General features: G+C 40.0%; 1 protein-coding gene across 1 annotated transcript; it reads left to right on the top strand.

Moving 5' to 3' along the window:
• Window positions 1-268: 268 nt before the first annotated feature.
• Window positions 269-19,154, top strand: socs5a (suppressor of cytokine signaling 5a). Its single transcript, XM_066663507.1, has 2 exons — window positions 269-665; window positions 12,328-19,154. Exon 2 carries the CDS (start codon window positions 12,347-12,349, stop codon window positions 13,928-13,930), a length of 1,584 nt encoding a protein of 527 aa, XP_066519604.1. The 5' UTR covers window positions 269-665; window positions 12,328-12,346; the 3' UTR covers window positions 13,931-19,154.
• Window positions 19,155-21,856: the final 2,702 nt, after the last annotated feature.

The following is a 21,856-nucleotide window of genomic DNA, read 5'->3' on the forward strand; positions in this document are numbered from 1 at the left end:
AATTGATTTTCTGTGATTTATGTGTATGTGATGTTTATTTTTTATTTGTTTTATTTTTTAGTGCATTGCTGAATGTATGTGCTTAAGGTTGCTACTTGAATATGCGATCATTTTTTCTGGCCTTAGCAAGCCAAATGACATTAGCCAATCCTAGTGCAGGAGGCTGGGGTCTTGCTTGAATACGGGTGGGATTTGCGGGTAAACGGGTGGAAAGAAAGTAAATAACGTGGTCACAGCCTGTGCCGAGGTCTTTCCTCATCCGTATCCGCCGTCGATAGAACAGACTCGGGATCTGTGTGTGATTGGAGTCCGTCTATGTCACTCAGGAACCGCCTGCCATCCCTCCCCCTCCGCCTTCTCCCCCCCACCTTTCTTTGCTACACTGGGCAACCATATCTGGAACGACAACGGGAAGAAGGGAATGGGACCGTAGCAGTTTTTCTCCGTTTTAAACACAAATAAAGACTGATAAAATATCGGCGGCTCGGTGGAGGTTCCCGTTCTCCTCGAGCCCCCGCCGCTGAGACGTGTCTGCTCGGTGTGAGCTTTTATTCGCTCAGTTCTCTCCACACTGCAAAATGGATCCCACTTTTTACGATCGCGCTTTGGTGGCAAACAAAAGAAAACCTTCGAGAAAATAGTGCAAGAACGCCACGGAAGACTCGGTAAGTTCGGTTTTCTCGGGCGGTGTTCCTGTGCCGTTATTCTCATCGTATTCCAGCGGGGTTTTTCGTTAGGCCTTTGTGGTTAACGTTAGTTCAGACTGGGCCCTTGTTACTCAGGTGGGGAGCCGGCTCACATAAAGTAGACATGGATATAGGCAGCCTGGCAACTACTGCTGTTTTACCTTATAACCGTTATAACCGTTTTACCCGACTGATAAACCCTCAGGGCCGAGCCTTTGGGGAAGGCCGTTTTGTCTGTGAAGACAAACCAGCCACGTCTGTAATTTGTGTTCTTTTAAAATAATTCAAATGTTTAATTATTCTAGTACTACCTGATTTGTTGATTTGGTTGATTAAACTAGCAGCGTACTCCTATTACGACTTCTTTTGTTGTGGTATCTAGATAGATATCCCAGTAGTGACTAACTGTCCTTTTAGTAAAGACTTCAGGAGCTGAACTTTAGGCCTAATATGTCAGATCAAACATTTTAGGAAATTACGACCTGACTGTGGGATCAACAATTTAATGTTTTTGATTTATTGTTTAAGAATACATTTTTTTTCCACTTTCTCTAAATCCTACATACGTCACTGAATGTACAAGTGAAATTTAAAGGTTCAGTCAGTTGTTAGAAAATTGTAACGGCATCGGTTTTATTCTAAAGTTCTTTATTGGAGTCCCTGTAAATTGTGTCAAGGTGTTAATTCAAGCTTCAATATGTTTATTCTAAAAGAACCCAACAACAATGCTCTGCCTATGAATTTAGTGCAGCTATATTAATAGAATTCATCAAGGGTCCTAGGTAGGAGCTACATTTTTGAATATACTGCCCAAACTGAAGGTGTAGTCCAATAGTCACATTTTGCTGCTCATAAAATATGTTAAGCATTGACCTAGAGATGTATACACCCCCAATTAGAAGCAGTATGAGTGAGTATATCCTCCCAAATAAGTCAAAGCATGCAGAATTGGGAAGAGTCATAGTGATGGCTGCGGTAGGACTGCTATATTCAAGGCCTGTATCTTGGACTCTGACTTGGCTGTCACTTCCCAGGATTTCCATTCTTGTGTCAAGGGCCCCAGCAGACCATCACTAAGAATTCAGTTTTTTGCTGTTATAATTGAACGGTGGAATGCAGGTTGTTTTTAGCACTGATTGTAGAAATGAGAAATAGAAGCTGACTATAGTGTATGTGCAGACGAAGGCCAGATTTAGGATATTAGTTCTTGCCCACTGACACTCAGACTATTATATAAATATCTGGAAAGATAAATGTAAACCATCTTAATTAGAAGACCCATATTTCTTTAAATGAATGCATAAAACTGAAAGAGACTTTGATTTACGTGTATAAGCTGTGTATGATATAATGAAGGAAACACGTTATCAACATACCCAATAGTAATTACATGAGGGTATAAAGGACAGGACTTCATGTACAAGTTATCAAATTCCCTGAATAATTTCTGCAGAATCTTGACCTACAAAAGCCCTCCCACTTAGAAAACTGAGTCTATTTCTCAGAACCCATTTTTAAAGAAACACATTTTTCACATCTGAAGTTCAGTTCAGTGGCATGTGTCCCTAGAGCATTCATGGAGGTTCTTGCAAATATGCTGGGGTTTCACAATGCATAAAGTGATCAATTTAAGTGCAAGGTTGATATTTCAAATGGCAGCAGTTCACCGTCTTCTGCATTCAAAAGTTACATGTGGATTTAATAACCACATGATTGTGCCTCATACTCCTCTATATGTTTGTGGATCATTCTCTTACATTTTATTTTCAGGCTCTGATACATTTGTATATCACATTTTTGTTTCAGAGCAATTCTAGATTCTAAATTTTGTGGGGCAATGCTCTAGACGTTTGAATTTTGACATTTTGAACTATTGCATCACATTTGGCATTTTAGAGTGGTTTAGAAATAACATCCAGTTAAGTACATTGCTGCTGTGGCAATTAAAATATTGCCATTGCCATTTAGTGGAGGATAATAGAGATGGTGTATCATATCCTTGTTCTCATAAGCCAGTTTCCATTGCTGCACTTAAGGTCTACACAGGTATTTTAGCCAGTTTGAGGCTTTAATAGAGAGTACCTCACGGGACGTGTAGGTGCATCTTTCATCCTCCTTACTGCTAAAATGTATTATTTCTTAGGTGAAGATTAAGTCTAATCCTGGACTATATGCTTTTTCAATGTAAATATCACCATATGAAATACTGTCTAGTTCAGGGCTAGGTTAAATCCCTTTCTGTGAAACCATCCCCTATGTGTTTTATGTCATTATCACATGTTCAAACGTGCAGGATTCTTCACAAGTGTTTTCACATATGAACTCCAGAGACACTAGAGTATCAGGTCCAGGGATGTTCCAGAGTGGTTCTTTAACAGGTAGTGCACAGTGGGAGAGTTTCTGTGCCAAATGTATTCGAGCAGTTTGAAATGTTCTGCTTGTTTTTGTTATGGGGCATTTTAGAGAGGAATAAGTGTCATTAGGGTTGTGCGGTGTAATGATAATACCGTATACCCCGGTATTTAAAAACGTGGAAGGTATTTATGACGTGTGTGTGCTGTATCAAATTTTGTTCTATGTCTGTGAAAATGGCCTAGGGCTGGTCAATTATTCAAAAAATTATCGAAACTGACATTCAGTACTTCTACATAATCTTGTCTATATATATATTTTTATTATTTATTATTCTCTTATGTCCCCACTGTGTGTTCATGTACTGTTCCTTTAAAACAACACTATCAAGCTGTAGTACTGTGATTCTGCCCCTATCTGCCACATGGAAGCAACCTAAACGCAGAGGCAGGCCAAGCTTCTAGTAGGTGTCTACTAGGGCATGATTGAGATAAAGTTACAAGGGTTTGTGTTCACGCATGAAGCTCATCAAAATTATGATTCGATTTAATTAAGTGGAAAAAGTAGTAGAATTTCCTTTGGTGAAATCTTTTACCAGTGAATTATCATGTTGATGCCAAATTAATATGCTTAGAGGCAAAGTTCCATGTGGCTCAATGGCAGCATATCGGGCAAGCATTGTTTTAGCTCCTCAACTGGTGTATGAAGTGCATGTTAGTGAGCCCTCGGGCTGCATATTATCAATTCATTTTTTAGCTGGAGTCTTGTAAGCAAGTTTAAATCACATTATGGTAGGTTGTGGATTAGGCACAATGTGGTTTAATATCATTGATGCAGAATAAGGAAGCAAGTAAGTGTGTTTTAATAGCTTGTCTTTGGTTTCATGGTTCCACACCACACTCAATTCACCAATTTTTTCCCTTTGTTTTGATAGCAGCCAACAGCGGTCTGGCAAAACTAATTGTTCCAAATTCTGTCATATAGTTGCTAGTGTTGAACCTTAGGTGACTAAGCCAAGATTTCAACATCACCATTGTATTTGGGGTTATTTTGCAAGAAGCAAAGAATGCGCTTTGATGTTGCTTTAGTATGATGTCAAATGAATCATGACCCACAGAAATCTTTCCCCTAGGTAATAGTGGACCATATGAATTGATGATTTTACATGAAAGAATGGACTGTGGTGTAAGCTGAAGTGCTTCCTCCGCTGTGATAGTGTCTGGTGTAAAGTTTGGCTGCAGTATCAGGTGGAGAGGAGGGAGAGAGGGGCCAGGTTCTGGACTACCAGGAAGTGGCAGCTCTGCACAAGGCTCGTTAACGTTCTCGGGAGCAGAAACCCAAGCTGAGCAGAGAATAGCCTTGTATTTAATGGCCTGGTGTTTTGTGATCTAGTGCCAGGAGCCAGGATTCATCCAGAGGCTGTCTGAATGTGTCCAGACGATGGTGGACAAGGGGCTTGCTGTCATATCACTAGACCTTCTATATTATTGGTGCTGGAATACAGGAAAACTTCTTTGTTGTTAATTCTCTCACACAATATAAAGATAAAGCTGCAATAGTGTACACACTTCACTGAAATATTTGATGACTGTACACTGACACTAGATATAGAAGTCCAACCAACCAAACTAGGAAGAGGAAACTAAAAACTACTTGCTTGCACTGAAGAGTGTTGCTTTGGTGAGCATCTTCACATTAAAAAGATCACATAAGACACAATGTTTGGTATACAGATGACATGTTGTATCATTCATTCATTGGGAGGTGTACTGCCCCCTAACCTCAGATACAAGGATGTTATTACTAATGAATGTAGGCTATGCTTTACTGCCCTAAATTCTCTTCAGAGTTAGAAAGACAGTGAATATCAGAAGGACAGGGTTGGCTGTGCTGTCCCTGAGGGGAAGCAGAAACACAAATGTCATCGCTTAAGTGGGACAGAGATGAAAGGCTCAGGACAAACTTTCAGCCACAAAAAGAGTCTAACCCAAGCTCTTCATTAATTGGTGGTCCCCATTCCCGTTTCATGTAATGCTCGGTCTGAATTAATGAATTTGCGATGTATGTTGAAGTATATGATTTACTATCGCCAAAAGGTTTTATTTACAATATCAAGATGGCAACAAATGAAGAGTAATGCCAAAACTCGGGTCAGGAGATTTTAATTTGTAGAGAGAGAGAGAGCACGGATGAGTATTTAGAACAGTGACCCACGAGTGAGCCGCTAAATGCATACATGCAGACTGAACCCTTCAACATGTAAAATTCCTCAGAGTTTAGAGCAGAGGGGCAGCCTTCAGCGGTGTGATGTCTTACACCACTTTTTGGGCCAAATGTTTTGTTTTGTTTGCTTTAGAGGCGAGGTCCTGTTTCCTAGCCACAGAAGCTTACTGTACAACCAATCAAAAGCCTCCTCTGTATCACATGTAGGGTGTGAGAAAATGTCATATATTTAGTAGGTGTAATGATACACACTTTCAGACTAAACACAGATTTCTACTGAAGTTATATATTAATTTATTTAAGCATTACTATCCTGATCTTAAATTATGTCATGAATAATACATGATTTCTAAGGTATAACAATCATTTCAAATGAGCTATGTTAGTCTACAATAGTGTTTTAATATTCAAGAACAATGTCAAGATTCAGTAAACCATTCCAAATTCCCCATTTCCCAAATAAATTTGTATAACCCTAGGTTTGTGTGATTGTTCATATTTGTGGCATCGAGAAGACAAATATGTGGGGAAAAAATATGGGTATTTGCTACACAAATTGAAAAAAACAAAAGTCCTACCCAAATCTTTTGATTTTCCATTCTGATGGGGAGGCCATGGTTGGCTGTAGGCCTCTGGATCCAACAATGGCCAGAGTTGGGTCAGCAGTTGGTAGGCTGATATTAAAGGCTAAGCACCACTTAATGGACCTCCATGAATATTTCACATTATTTTAGTTACTGACATATATAAGTATGAATTAAAATGAAAATAGCAGCTTAATTTGCTTTATAACTGACAATTTTATTAAATTGACGGAAAAGCCAGAGCTTGCTATGGAAATTCTTGAACGCAACCGTGACGTCACTGGTGGACAAAAGCTGAACAAAGCCGCGGTAAAACACCGTTATGACTGACTGTTAGGACAGTATCTAGCTAGCTAAATAACCAACATTATTCATGACAATAGCCTAGCAATAAGCTAAACTCAAATTTAGAGGTACCGTTATTCTTGTAAATGTGATCGAAGTCGAACTCGAATTCATCCGACACTATAAACCTCCGTAATGCAGCTACGTAGCCGAGTATAAACTGAGCCACCGAGTTTAGCAAGTCAAGCTAACGTTAACTAACACCAACTAAAACAGGCGAAGTGAGTGTCCTTACCCTGTTTACCTCCATGTTACAGAGGCTCTTGAACACCTTTCGTTGGTGTCCTTACATGCCCATATTGTTAGAAAAGCGCCAGTGAAATGAGCTACAGATAACGGAGTGAGCGGAGGGTCCTTTCCAAAGTGCCCTTTTAAAGTTGACAAATTTTGTCCATTTTTTGGATATTCTGGGATCTTTGGGTCATTTGTGCACAGATGTCCCACTGTACATTGAATTATTACAGACAAAAACAACACACCTTTTCGTCATTTGGCATTAAATTAAGTGCAACTTCTAGAGTTGTTGTCCATCATCTACGGGGGGACCAACGGTCTTTTAAACCTTATTCCTTGAATTAGTAAGAAATAACATGTTTTCTGACTATCAATAAACACAAGTTAGACACTCAAAATCCACTGTATTTATTTGTTTGACACTTTAATATAGCTGGTGCTTAGCCTTTAAGCCTTTACTGAGGTCTAAGAATGTTTGTCAGTCACGGAGAATTGTTTTGCTAGCACATACTGGACAAATTATTCCTTAAATACATATACATTTATTTTGCTGTTGCTGAATTATAGCAACAATGTGAATAAACACAAATGTTCCACGTTGCTATAATTTAGTTATTACAAATATATAATAGTAATTTGAATGGGGGAAAAATAATTAAATATAGAATTGAATTAAAAACAGATTTCATAGGGTAGATAGTAGTTCATGATAGTAGTAGCCTACTATCATGGTTTCCCTGCAGTCCACTATTTATTTCAGTGCAGAAAACTGAATTACTTGAGTGGCAAACTTGTGGAAACACATGCTGCACTTCTAAGGTTCAACTTACATTAACTCTGGATAAAAGGCTAATGCAGAGTTTTTCAAAGCTAGGTATTGCGGGTATATATATATACACCACCCTTAGCAGTGCTTACTGTAGTGTGGTATAAGTTCCATAGTGTCTTGGGGTTCCACATTATAAATGCAGTATTTTAATGCCTTATCTACATAGGAATCAGCTTAGAGCTACATTATATTTTGGGTATGGGATGGGTTTTCAGTCAGTAAACATGTCCCCCACCAATATCAAACTCACTCCTGCACCCTTGCACCTGCCTTTGCTCATTTTTGCAAAGATTAAAAAGTGAAAAACTGAAGCACAGTTTAATTAGGCCAATTTTCTGTATTTTTTAACATTAATGTTAACGTTGTGTCTGGTGTTATAATATTCCATCCATTATCTGTAACCGCTTATCCAATTTAGGGTCGCGGGGGGTCCAGAGCCTACCTGGAATCATCGGGCGCAAGGCGGGAATACACCCTGGAGGGGACTGTTATAATATTAAGCTACTGATTTAGATATAGAAGTTGATATTACTTCAATAAATTGGAAAATTGTAAACTTGCATGTGTATTTTATTACAGTTTTTTGGGGGGGAGATATGGGACAGATAGGGTGTGGAATTTCCCCTTCGTCTGAGGTAGGGAATGTTTGAGGAGCACTGGGCTAATGTACCATTTTTAGCAAAACATGAAAGTCTATACATAGTCCTTTATAGCATTTCTTGGTGTTTAATTTTTTATATATTAAAATATACAGGTTTTGTTGTGGATTGTGGTGCAAAATATACAATATAAGCAAAAACCAGTTTGTGCTCAAATTTGACAATGTATGATATACGAGAGGCTCACACATGACTGAACCCAGTGACAGATGTCTCCATTATGTGCACATGCACTCTCTCCAACATTGTTCAGCTGTGCAGGTTTAGTGCAGAGGGGTGTAAGATTATTGAGTTAGGAGAAAGCTCAAGCTCATTGGCCTTCAAGCAGGTTGTCATAATAACTGTGCAACAATATCTGAGCTTTGATATATATAGCAGTCCTTTGTTTTTCCTGTTGTTGGAGGGGAGAAAATCTCAATGAAAATGATACTTGCAGTGGCCTATAATTTTCTTTCTTTCTTTTTTTCTAATATTACCCCACTACAATTGGTACAAAATATTCAGTTCCCATGAACTGCCCTGGCATTCCAGCATATTTATGTTAATGAACTGTGAGGAAGTTTACTCAGCTGACCAATAGAATCGACAGTTCCAATCAGAACAGCAAGAGCCAGCCCTTACTTTGATTTCCCTTCTATTTAATACAAAACCTCAAGTCTTACACTTACGAACGGTATAGTTGGTTTGTTTGCCTGTGATCATTATCTTTATTTTTAAAATTTGTTTGTTTTGGGATATGTAACTTAGGCCTGGGCAAAATGGACAAATGTGTCATCATGATACATATTCAACTATTCATCCGAAAATAAAATAAATTGAAATCATGCAAAGTCCACATAGAAATTGGACTTTATGATAAGATTTTATGGAGCTATATTGGGGTCAAAAGGTTTGTTCATTTGAAAAATAAATCAGAAACTGAAAGTTAAAATCTTGAGATTGAACTGTAAAAACTGTAACTGTAAAAAATAAAACATTCATTCATTCATTATCTGTAACTGCTTATCCAGTTCTGGGTCGCGGTGGGTCCAGAGCCTACCTGGAATCATTGGGCGCAAGGCGGGAATACACCCTGGTGGGGGCGCTAGTCCTTCACAGGGCAACACAGACACACATTCACTCACACACTTTTGAGTCGCTAATCCACCTACCAACGTGTGTTTTTGGACTGTGGGAGGAAACCGGAGCACCCAGAGGAAACCCACGCAGACACTGGGAGAACACACCAACTCCTCACAGACAGTCACCCGGAGTGGGAATCGAACCAATCGAACCCACTGGAGCTGTGTGACTGCGACACTACATGCTGCACCACCGTGCCGCCCAAAAATACAACAATGTATTCAAAATTAAAATACGTGTAGGATGATTTTTTTCAGTTTAAATAGAATTTTGATTCAACTATTTAAATTTTTCCATTTTTTATTTTACTGTATATTTTGATATTTGAAGTCTTATATTTTTCAGTTGCAGATTTTATGTTTTCAGGTTCAGATTTTTTCAGACTTTTTTTTTTTTTTTTTTTTTTAAAGTTTCATATCGTTTTTTCGGTCACACATCTTATTTTCGCTTTCAGATCCTTTTTCCTCCTCTTTCCACTTTCGGATCCTTGTTTTTCAGTTTCAGATTTTTGGACCCGATCTAGCATGGGAGGCAGGACATCAGTGGAGAGGGGCGTGGTATAATGACTGACAGCATAGCAATGAAGGCGGAGGACCTTCCTCACTGTTGACAATGAGAACTATCACTGAACACTCACGTTATACAATATTCAGTTTAAAACATAGACTTTAATGACAAAGCCCTTTATAGAGAGCTCTTTTAGACAACATTCAGCACCAATTGCAGTAAAAAAGCTAGTTCCACAGCTACACTGTAGTCTCCCAGCACTTTACGTCCGCTCCATCAGGACAAAGCTGCAGCGAGCCGGTAACAAATCTGAATAAGCTCCTTATTCCCCAGCTTCTTAGTCTGATGTTTCGTTCCACCTTAAATTGTGCTTTAATATCTTAGATAAATATTATCTATGTATATTATTGATATACGTCTGTGTGTGATGGTTCTTGAAGTACTGACTCCAGCTGCAGTCCAGTCTTTGAATCTCCACCACATTTTTAAATGGGTTTTGTTTCACAATCCTCTCCAGGGTGCAGTTATCCCTATTGCTTGTACACTTTTTTTCTACCACATCTTTCCCTTCCCTTCACCTCTCTATTACTGTGCTTGGACACAGAGCTCTGTGAACAGCCAGCCTCTTTAGAAATGACCTTTTGTGCCCTCCCCTTGTTGTGAAAGGTGTCACTGGTCGTCTTCAGGACAACTGTTAAGTCAGCAGTGTTCCCCATGATTGTGTAGCCTGCAGAACTAGACTGAGAGACCATTTAACGCCTTTGCAGGTGTTTTAAGTTAATTAGCTGATTATTGTGGCACCAGGTGTCTTCAATATTGAACCTTTTCACAATATTCTAATTTTCTGAGACACTGAATTTGGGGTTGTCATTAGTTGTCAGTTATAATCATCAAATTAAAAGAAACAAACACTTGAAATATATCAGTCTGTGTGTAATGAATGAGCATAATATACACGTTTCACTTTTTGAATGGAATTACTGAAATAAATTTTTCCTGATATTCTAATTGTATGACCAGCACCTGTATAATAAAATATTGTTTGATTTACTGTTAAATTGCAGTTTAACAACTGAAATAATTAATAGTGCATTTCCATAGCATGGTACCTACACTTTTCTTCTCGACCATACACTGCATTTTTGCTTTTGCAAATTGGGTGTCTGGATCCAGGTACTTTTTCTTTTAGAACCTGCTCACTTGTGGTTCCATGCGACTGAAACGTGGCGTGTAAACCTTGCAGTGTGCTGACTGACGAGAGAGACTTGTCACTCTACATGATGAAATGCAGACCACAAGTATAAGCTGGTCATTGTTGATCTTGGCTTGTTTATCTCATTTTGGGGTCTCCTTTGCTATTTTTGTAGTTAAATACAAATTGCTTACTTCTTTCTCTGACCTCTGCTTACATTCAGTACATGAAATCCAAGAACATGGATTTGGTTCTCTGTGCTGTGCTCCTCACAGAACACACACACGATACCGCTGGAGCTGCAGAAGGCAGAATGTCAAATAGTTTTTGTCGAACCAATTAAATACAAGGTGTTTTTCTGACTTTAGCCTGAGTCAGTAATAAAATGTAGAAAAAGTTAAAAGTTTAACTGGTTCATGCCAAAATGGAGAACAGTTAAGCATCCATCCAGATGTTGCACTGGAGAAAGGACAGGGAGCTGAAAACCGGACTGTGTTCACGTATTTCTCTCACAGTTTAACCTCCTCACACACACTTACCATGTAAATGGGCTGGCATATACATTACTGTTGAGACTTTCATGCTCTCAGGTTGCATGTGAGAGGAGTTTCTTCAGTTTTAAGGAGGCTACAAAGTTCACTGACTCAGGAGCTTTTGAAAACATTCATGCCTATGTGCAAAGAGGAGAAAATTCTCGTGTCTACTGACACCGACAATTATAAATGAATATAGAGACCACTATACTGCTTACATACACACACCTCCACTGATGTAGATGGTGCAAAATGAACACTGTTATTATGTTGTTTACATTATTATTATTAAAGATAATTGTTTATCTTGTGAAAATACATTATTTGAGTTTACGTTGTTGCTTAATGTCTGAACTAGATAAAAGTTCATCCTTTGGAAAGAGAAAGGTCAGCCAGGGTACAGTTGCTCATTAAAGGCACTGACCGTCGTTAGAACGGTGGGGGAGAGCTCAGGCTTCACCTTATGGGAGTTCACTCAGTGGTGAGGGCAGGTTTATTTTTTGCTGACTCATATAATGACTATCCTCCTTGTGAGGAGCGACAGATGGTTTGTGAATTTAGAATGTAAGAGACATTACCTGACACACATTGCCACTAACAGATCTGAAATAGACTTAAACGAACATCTCATTACTGTAGTTTGTGCTCGTTGAAAATTAACATTATTATGAGAAAGCTTGTTTATGGTACGTGCATTTGCAAAAATAAAATGCATTTTTAGTTACATTTTTATGTAGAATTTCTCACAATTAGCTTAGTTTAGATCTGTGCTGCAACTGGCCTGAGTCAGTCGGGCCTGGACTGGCATTGTAACTCAGTCCATGGCATCAGGTCGACTGGGAACATATCCAAGAGTTAATTTTTAGCACTGGCCTTGAGTCTGTGCGAGTCTGCCTGGCAACACTTTAATCACTCAGACATTTAACAGTCCTGATCTTATACAATACCCGATGCATGCAAAACACTCGGTTCCTCTTGGAGCTTGAATTGCAGATGCAGCTGTTTCTGATTGTAGTCTGAACACACAAAAAATGATCTGCACTTTTCTGTTTCTGTTTCAGGTTCAGGTGCCTCCACCACATGGAGAAGGTAGGCAAGGTGTGGAACAACCTGAAGAGGGGATGTCAGTCTCTGCTCCACCCAGACGGAGCGTCCCGTGGGGAAGCTCAATCACAGACACAGCTAGATGTAATTTGTCAAAGTGTGGACCAGGCTCAGCAAGAGAGTGCTCCAGAACCTGCCAGCCCTTCTCGCAGCCAGTCCATCCCCCTGGTATCCCGGAGGATCAATAGCAGTGTTGCACGCCGGGGGCGTAACTGTGTGGCAGATATGCCCCAAATATTGGAGATAACAGTAGAGCAAGACACTGAAGATGGGCGTGCCCCTATGGGCTCCCGTAGAGACTCTTATTCTCGCCATGCTCCTTGGAGTGGCAAGAAGAGGCACTCATGCTCCACAAAAGCTCAGAGTTCCTTAGAAACCAATGAGCGCCATAGTGGCCGCTCACGTCGCAGGCATGGTGCAGGCGGTAGCAGCAGCAGGGAGGAAGTGGAGCCAGGGGCACCACGTTCCCTGCGACAGCAATTCCATGATACGGTGGGCCTGTGTCTCCCCTTACGCTCCTCTTCACGTGGCACCAACTCGCGGCCACCCAAGCGCAAGATCCAAATCACCGAGCTAATGCTGGAAACGTGCCCCTTCCCACCAGGCTCGGACCTTGCGCGCAAATGGCACCTCATCAAACAGCATACAGCACCTGTTTCAGCCACCACAGTGGACTGCTCCATGGAAGGCACCGATGGCGCTCGTGCGTCTCCAGAGGACGAGGAGGAAAGGCTGCGCGAGCGACGAAGGCTCAGTATAGAAGAGGGTGTGGACCCACCACCTGATGCCCAGATTCACACAGTAGAGGCCATCACAGCACCTTTAGCCTCCATTTATAAGCTGGGGCCCAAACTTGCCCCTGGGATGGGAGAAAACCTGGGTGAAAATCGAGGCATTGCAGCTGCTGACTGTGACTCTGAAGATGATGATTCCACCACTCTTTGTCTTCAGGCACGCCGGCCTAAGCAGCGCCACATCACAACTGAGGGCCACCTAGGAGGTAAGCAGGCAGGGCCATGGAAGGTTCACACACAGATAGACTACATCCACTGTCTGGTGCCAGACCTGTTGCAGATCACAGCGCTGCCGTGCTACTGGGGAGTAATGGACCGCTATGAGGCTGAGGCGCTGCTGGACGGCCGGCCTGAGGGCACCTTCCTCCTGCGTGATTCGGCCCAAGAAGACTACCTGTTCTCTGTCAGCTTCCGTCGATATGGCCGCTCGCTGCATGCACGAATCGAGCAGTGGAACCACAACTTCAGCTTTGATGCCCATGACCCCTGTGTGTTCCATGCAGCCACAGTCACAGCGCTGTTGGAGCACTACAAGGACCCCAGTGCCTGCATGTTCTTTGAGCCCCTGCTCACCTCCCCCCTCCACCGGACCTTTCCATTTGGCCTGCAGAGCCTGGCTCGGGCCGCTATCTGCCGTGGGACCACCTACGACGGCATTGCAGCACTGCCCCTGCCGCAGACACTGCAAGACTACCTCAGGGAGTATCACTATAAGCAGAGGGTGCGTGTGCGCTGGCTGGAACGAGAGCCAATCAAAGCCAAGTGACCTAGACCTCTACATCTTTTAAACTAAGAGAGAATTTTGGGTATGAGCAGGAGGTTACACAGTGTAGAGAGCAGCAGGGTTTAGGGAACGGATCCTAGAAGAATAGTCCATTCAGCAATTTGCAGAGTTGAATGTTCTTTTGTGGGGAAAGGTTTTTTATAGTGAGATGTGAAATTGAGTGAGTGAGCAGGGGGTCCTGAACCTGAACACATTATATAAGCTTTTGTCATTTCTTTATTGTTTATTTCTTATTATTCAACATAAATATATAGGTTATACAGCTAAAACAGCTCTAGTAGATGAGTCGATTTACAGCTTCTGGACTTCAAAACTGAAGCAGTAGGGGCCTTAATTTCAGTTTCCCACCCCCCAGGGTTACCTGTAAAGGATATGGTCATGCTCCTCCACTCTTTCACTGCTTCATTATATGGTTTTAGTCTTTTCACTGTGTCAATTCTTTTTCACACACTAATATCTACTTGTGCAGCTGTTCCCTACTTGCTTCAAAATGCACTACAAGTGCATTGTCAACTTTTTAGGTCATATCACGGACAGTTTGGGCAAGGGACCGTGGGGAGGGTAAGGGGCTGAGCTGTGATCAAGTTGTTACGTTTACCCATAATTCTTTGCTTTCATGGTGCTCTTTTAGTGGTTCCCAAGGTAACATTTTGACGGCAAGAGTGGAGGAAGCATTGAAGAGTGGGCAAAAAGTAAGGGGATGCACCCTATTCACGGAGAACAAGAGGGAGAAATCTGTGAAAGATGGATTAATTCAGGACTGTGTCCAGACAGCTGTTTAAAGGGCCCTGTTGTTGTCAGAAGGGCTCTGTGACATTTTTCACTTCCAGGAAGTGACAATGGACAAAGAGTTATGTGGCTACAGTGTTGATTTGTGTCATGTGATGTGAGTGCGCCTGGTTTTCAAGAAACATGCTCTATGCGTGAACGTCATGTTGCTCTGGGTATGTTTTATTATTTTTTTTTTAATCATCAATTCCTACCACTAATTGCACAGGCAGTGGTGATGATGCTTATTTTATGTTGTCTTTTCTTTGAATTGTGAATGGAGTGTCAGTGCTGTGGAAGAAGGGCACTGATGAAAGGCACTTTAACTCAACTGTGCTTATGTTAGTGGGAGCAGCAGAGGCAATATAAAATCCTTAAACACTGGGACCATTGTTAGTCATACCTACATAAAGATACAGGCACAAACAAACATATATATGTATGTGTATGTATGTATGTTTTTAAAAAAAACAGATTCTCTAGGCTTACCATGTCTGGTTACATAAGGCTTGCTTAGTTTAGAGATTTTTAGTAGGAGTTTACATATATAGTTAATATGCAAGTTACATCACAGATTAAGACGCCTAATAAAATTGTTGCATCTTCAGAGGCCGAGCTCTGCTCCTGCACTAAGTGCAAATATGTCAGGCCCATTTTAAACGGTGGAATGGAAATAATGGATTTAACGTTTCATAGCTCACCCTGAGTGAATGGTAAAGAGAGAAAATGTGTTTAAAACAAGAAACATTATGCCAGTAGTATCTGACTTCATAATTTATTTATTCATGACCCAAAAAGTTGCATCTCCGTTACATTTTAATATTAAAAGTAAAATAGCCCAGGCAGTGTGCCTTCATAACTCTATACATGTTATTAGGTTTTGCGTAATGCATGTTTTGTCACGATGATCAGTGACCTTGTGGTCATAATCAGTGCTACCGTATATCACAGCTGGTGCTTACAGTTTGAAACACCAGCAGAGACAAGTGATTTGACTTCTTTGTCATGTATGATCATTTGAGACTCTCAGACTTTTCCCCCTGTTATGTGCTAAGATTGGATAAAGTAGATGTGGCAGTCTACTGTTGCTTTGCAAAGCCTGAACTAATAGCAGGAATCCTAGGTACACCTAAGTGGAATTTAGTGCTCTTTATGTATAACACTGACCCCCTGGGAGCCGTGCTTAAGTGTAGAGATATATTTGCTGTTTGGCCATGTGTCATGAGTGTAACTGTTCACATATGTGCCTATGTGATACGTGTAAAAATGGAGGTTTCCGTTATATAACTAGAGGGCAGACCAGAGAAAGACGTGGTCATTCACTCTGAAAGCCGTCTTCAAAACTTTCCGTCATTGTGATCCGGTTTTTGCCTGCACTGCCTCCTACCTTTTACCAACCTTGTGTAAGCGTAGCATTTTCGGAGGATGCCACAACCAAAGCAGGATACATGAGGCAGGCCTGATGCGTAGGTGAACGTTTAGTTAACAGCAAGTATATCTCTACCCTAAGATGTCTTCCCACTTTCACCATTTAACTTTCCGTTGAAACACATGTGCATGCCATGTCAGGAGTATAGATCACTGACGTTGTGCGTTATTTTGTAGTCAACATTGATAGTATAAAATCTAGTTTACATACACCACATTCGACACGCAAATATATCGTCCAGTTTAAAACATGCATCTCCATTTTTGTGGATTTTTAGTTTACAGTACCTGTCGTTTTATGATGAATGGACTAATAGAAATTCTTTAAAATTACTTTTAATAAAATAAAAATTAAGCATTTCTATTGGTCCATTCATAACTGAATTTTCACACAATGCGAACAGCTGCAGTGTTCAAATGTTGTATTAAATGAGAAATCCACAAAATACATGATACATGTTTTAATTGTGTGTATATGAATCTGATTTGAGTTAGTAGTTAAAATCATACTGTAGCCCCCTACATGCTGCAGTCAACTCCTGCTCATAAGCTTGAGTTAGGCCCCAGAATATATAACTAAATACTTGGCACCTACTATAGTTCACTAACTCCACAGAATGTGGGGGTACTACAGGCTTGACAATGGTCATTTGTTTACATAGGTCTTTTTTTAAATGATTTCCTATTCTGGTTGAAGTCACAGGAGGGTAACTTGGTGTTTTGATTAGTCAGTAATCCAAAGGCCCATTCAGGGGGAAAGATAAACATTGTGCATTTTGGACATTTTTGCTTATAGGTTGGGATAGCTTAAAAAAATAAACGTTTCCTTTTGGTGAAATACAAAATGACCACACCATCACGAGAGGTCTGTCAGAGTTGGTTCCCACTAAAACGATTCTCATCTGTCTCGGACTCAGCAGCAGTAGTGGTGACAATGGGCATGTTTCGGACACGCTTATAAACAATGGTCTTTTGGGAAGGCTTTGGGTGTTTGAACTGGTGCAAGCCTTTGACTCCGCTCCAAATGCTGCCTTGTTAAAACTGATTTGTCGTGTACGTTTATCAGAGCAGCAGTTAATGAAAGGGTGGTGTAGGGAGGGAGAGGGAAGATGTATGGACCTACACCTAGTTTTATCAGTGATATGTAATGATACAGATTTTAAAAAAGAAAATATTTTTATTAGTTGTAATCTTGATTAAAGGCAATAATGTTTTGCCGTTGGGCTTACCATGATGACCCAAACAGGGTTGTGCGAAATGAGGAAAATTTGTCCTTATATTGTAAGTGGAAATTGTCAAATTCACATCTAGAAACAAGATAAAGCAGAGGAACAAGGGACAAAGTGTCAATTGTGTATGAGAGAGAGTTCCTTTTTAAAGTGACCAAAGCTTCTGGTTTCGACTGTAGCAGATCTGGATTAATCCATTGACCAGAACAGAGATAGGCTTGCTACATCTTCCTCTGAGTGATTACAGTTAACAATTACAGGTCAAACATTTCAGAGATGCAGAAGAAGCCTGTTTTGAGACCGAAAAGGTGCTGACTGGCTCTTGTATGACTTTCAAAAGTGCCTTTCCCTTCTAAAAATTTTAAAACTACAGATTTATCTCTGCACATATTTCAATATTAGTATTCCTTGTTCTGTTTGCATCAGACAACATGAAATAAGATGTCCGATTATGTAGTCAGAACTTTACGAATAGTCATGTATGAGCGGTTTTAAAACGAATAATGTATGTAGATATGTGTGTGTTGACTGGGGATGATAATGATGCCATAAGTATTGGTATAAAGAAAAAAGGCTTGTTACTCATCCATGTTTTAGTACCTGGTTTAGGTCTAGGCTAGCCTTTTTTTTTTTCTTACCCTTCCCTTACCCTTCTCCCCTCTCATTATGATCATCCCACACTTACTCACTGTTTCATGGTACAGTTTTTAGTGTTCATATTTACACTAAACATATATATGTTGTATGTTTGACTCGATGCCTTCCAGCACAGAGAAAAAGAAGCTGCTGTGACAGGTCTGCATTCTCTTAGGCCCACCATGTAACTAATATTGAGAGGCCAGTGGTTTACTTGATTCTGAATTGTGCACGAAGGAAAGTATGGACTTGGTCACAAGCACGAGAGTAAAGCTAGCTAAAAGATGCTTCAGTTTATTAAGAGTTATTCTTTAACATGACAACACTGCAGTTAAAAAAAACCTAAGGGAAAATTTCTAAGCCATTTCGTGACTAACCTAGCGCACTTACCGTAGGAGATATTGTTTTCCTGTTTAATGTTATCTGGCATGTTTTCTGTACATGTAACATAGGAAGGTTGAGTATAGCAATGCTTAGGCAGAAAAAGTGAATTAGAGATTTGTTTGTCTGACTGACTTTTGTTAGAAAGATATATTTTACATTAAAGAGTCTTTTGAGATGCAATGGATTGTGAACATCACCATACAACTCTGTCACTTTAATGCTGTATATGCACATTTAGTCGAGGGGAGGTCATGGAAGGTGGGGGTGTGGCATTGGTGCCATGTGACAGCACTTGATGACTGTCAGATCTTATAGAGATGACTTTTTGTACAGCCCACTGCCCGTCGTCACTTTTTATTGATTTGCCTGCCAAAAAAAGCCCCTCGAAGCATCTGCCCAGTGAACCATCATGGGGTGTCTTGAACTACGAGTATATCACTTTTTCTCACCATCTTTGAGTTACGTAATTTTTATTATTTTTTTTTACACTGCCCAAGGTTTGTACTGTACAGTGTAATGACTCACCCCTTTTATTCTGTTCTCAATGTTCTATTTTTGCTCTGTCTATCTTATGTACAGTTAACGGTCCCTACTTCAAGCTATGTTACTAAGTTGCTCTTGTATTATTTTGTTTGACTTTGGGTTACGGTATGCTGTTTGGGAACATGGGGGCAGTGTTCCTCTCCCACCAGTAGCTGTCACCCTCTCGGTGCTCTTGCTTATGCTTCATTGTCTTAATATTAAAAGGTAAACAAATAAAACTCTTTGTATGCAGCCTGCTTCTCTCAGATTTTAGATGGGAGGGTGTAGGTCAGTATATCTCTGACAAAAACCAATGTGTTAATCCCAGGTATTGATTTATAGACTTTGTTACCTGCTATTTTTAACATGCCTCACTTTGACCACCACTGCAGTAGCTATCCCTGCATGATGACCTTGTCTAACCACTTCCACGATCTGATGAGGCAAAGCACAGAGTCTAGACTGAAGCCTCCAGCAGCTAGCACCGACTGAGTAAATGGTGGCCTAGACCCAGGTTGGCTTGGGTCCCCCCACCATTTTACTTTGTGTTCCTTTGAAGTCAGGTATAAATAGAAAGTGGGTTATGGGTTTCAAGTGATCTGCTAGAGGCCTCTGAATAATTGAAGCATAGCATTGACAGCAGGAAATATAGGAAGCGCAGAGGCTGGAGGAAGAAAGACTGAGTAAGGAGAAAACCTGTGAAGTGTCTGTTATCTCCTAGGATGACCTGCAAAACTGGAAATGGATCGGTAACAACTATACGTATTAGGGCCGGGCGATTAATCAAATTCTATATTCAATAACTATTTTAGTTTCCAACCATTATGGAAACCAGATGATGAAATTAAACAAATAGTGTGACACACTCAATTTCACAATGATACTCTTGTGTTTTTGTTTCTATAAATATATAAAAAACCTTTTATTTTTTGGACTGACTCACTGAATAAAATATATAAAATTTAGATTACCTAAATTTTGAATATACACTGAGGAGTTTATTATGTCATGGCAATGAGTTGATCCCAGTGCGTGGGGAGGTTCTGTTAAAATAAATGACAGGAGATTGGTGCATGGTTTCTAAAACGGGTTTTCTCATGACCAGAATTCACTTCTGCTTATGCCATTGCTAAAGTAACACGTTTTAAATATTTATATTTTACAATATCTGTACTAGTTCAAATCAAATGGACATTTTTTTAAAAATCAGTAAATGTAGTAAATCATAATCGGTTTTGAACATTATTAAAAAAATCACTATCTTTTTTTTATATAATCAAAGTAATGATTTGTCAGAAGGAAACTTCTGACAACAATTGACAAAATCTTCCTCTTAACACGTCCTTCAAGCTGCAAAGTTAAATTTAAGTGCAATACAAATCCAGATAGAATACTTCCAGGCTCCTAGTTTTTCACTGAAAGGGGATACGCAAGAGAAAGGCAATAAGATGCCCCATGAAGATGCAGTAGAATGTACAACCCCAATTCCAATGAAGTTGGTATGTTGTGCTAAACATAAAAACAATATGATGATTTGCAAATCATTTGAAAACACTACAAAGACAAGATATTTAATGTCCAAACAAACGTTTTTGCATATGCTCACTTATTTTGAATTTGAGGCCTGCAACACATTACAAAAAAGTTGGGACAAGGGCATGTTTACCACTGTTACATCACCTTTACTTTTAATAACACTCAGTAAGTGTTTGGGATCTGAGGACACTAATTGTTGAAGCTTTGTAGGTGGAATTCTTTCCCGTTCTTGTGTGATGTATAATTTCAGTTGCTCAACTTGCTCAAGTTGGTCTCTGTCGTCATATTTACGCTTCATAATGCACCATGCATTTTCAATGGGAGACACGTCTGGACTGCAGGCACTCTTATTACAAAGCCACGCTGTTGTAACACATGCAGAATGTGGCTTGGCATTGTCTTGCTGAAGTAAGAAGTGATGTCCCTGAAAAAGACGTTGCTTGGATGGCAGCATGTTTCTCCAAAACCTGTATGTACCTTTCAATTTGAAATGTGGACTCGACAGACCACAGGATGCCTTTTCACTTTGTGTCATTCCGCCGCAGATTAGCTCGGGCCCAGAGAAGTCAGCATTGTTGATAAACGGCATTTGTTTTGCCTGGTAGAATCTGAACTTGCACTTGTAATTGGAGCGACAAACTGTGTTCACTGACAATGATTCCAATGTTCCTGAGCCCATGTGGTAATATCCATTACAGAATAATGTTGGTTTTTAATGCAGTGAGGGACCGAAGGTCATGGGCATCCAATGTTGGTTTTTGGCCTTGCCACTTACCTGCAGAGATTTCTCCAGATTCTCTGAATCCTTTGATGATATTATGGACTGTAGAAGATCCATCCATCCATCCATCCATTATCTGTAACCGCTTATCCAATTAAACCCAATCATGACATTCACCTGTTTCCAATTAACCTGTTCACCTGTGGAATGTTTCAAACAGGGGTTTTTGAGCATTCCTCAACTTTCCCAGTCTATTGTTGCCCCTGTCCCAACTCTTTTGGAACAAGTTGCAGGCGTCAAATTCAAAATGAGTGAATATTTGCAAAAAAATAAAACAGTTTATTCATTTGAACATGAAATATCTTGTCTTTGAAGTGTATTCAATTGAATATAGGTTGAAAAGGATTTGCAAATCAGCGTATTCAGTTTTTACTTATGTTTTACACAACGTCCCAACTTCATTGGAATTGGGGTTGTACAAATTTGGATGTTCATTTTACTATTTTTTTATTTCTGAAATTCTGCTTATCTTTCTAAATTGCGTGTAAAACAGAAGTTACTTTTTTACTTAAGTTACATTTTTGTGTAAAATTCATTATTAGGTTTTGTTATTTTATGGTCTGCCAAGATTCATTTTAAAAAATATGCACATCATGTTAACTCAGTTTTACCTGTTCAGTGAGC

Source organism: Hoplias malabaricus, chromosome 3, assembly GCF_029633855.1.
Source record: "Hoplias malabaricus isolate fHopMal1 chromosome 3, fHopMal1.hap1, whole genome shotgun sequence".
NCBI lineage: Eukaryota > Metazoa > Chordata > Actinopteri > Characiformes > Erythrinidae > Hoplias > Hoplias malabaricus.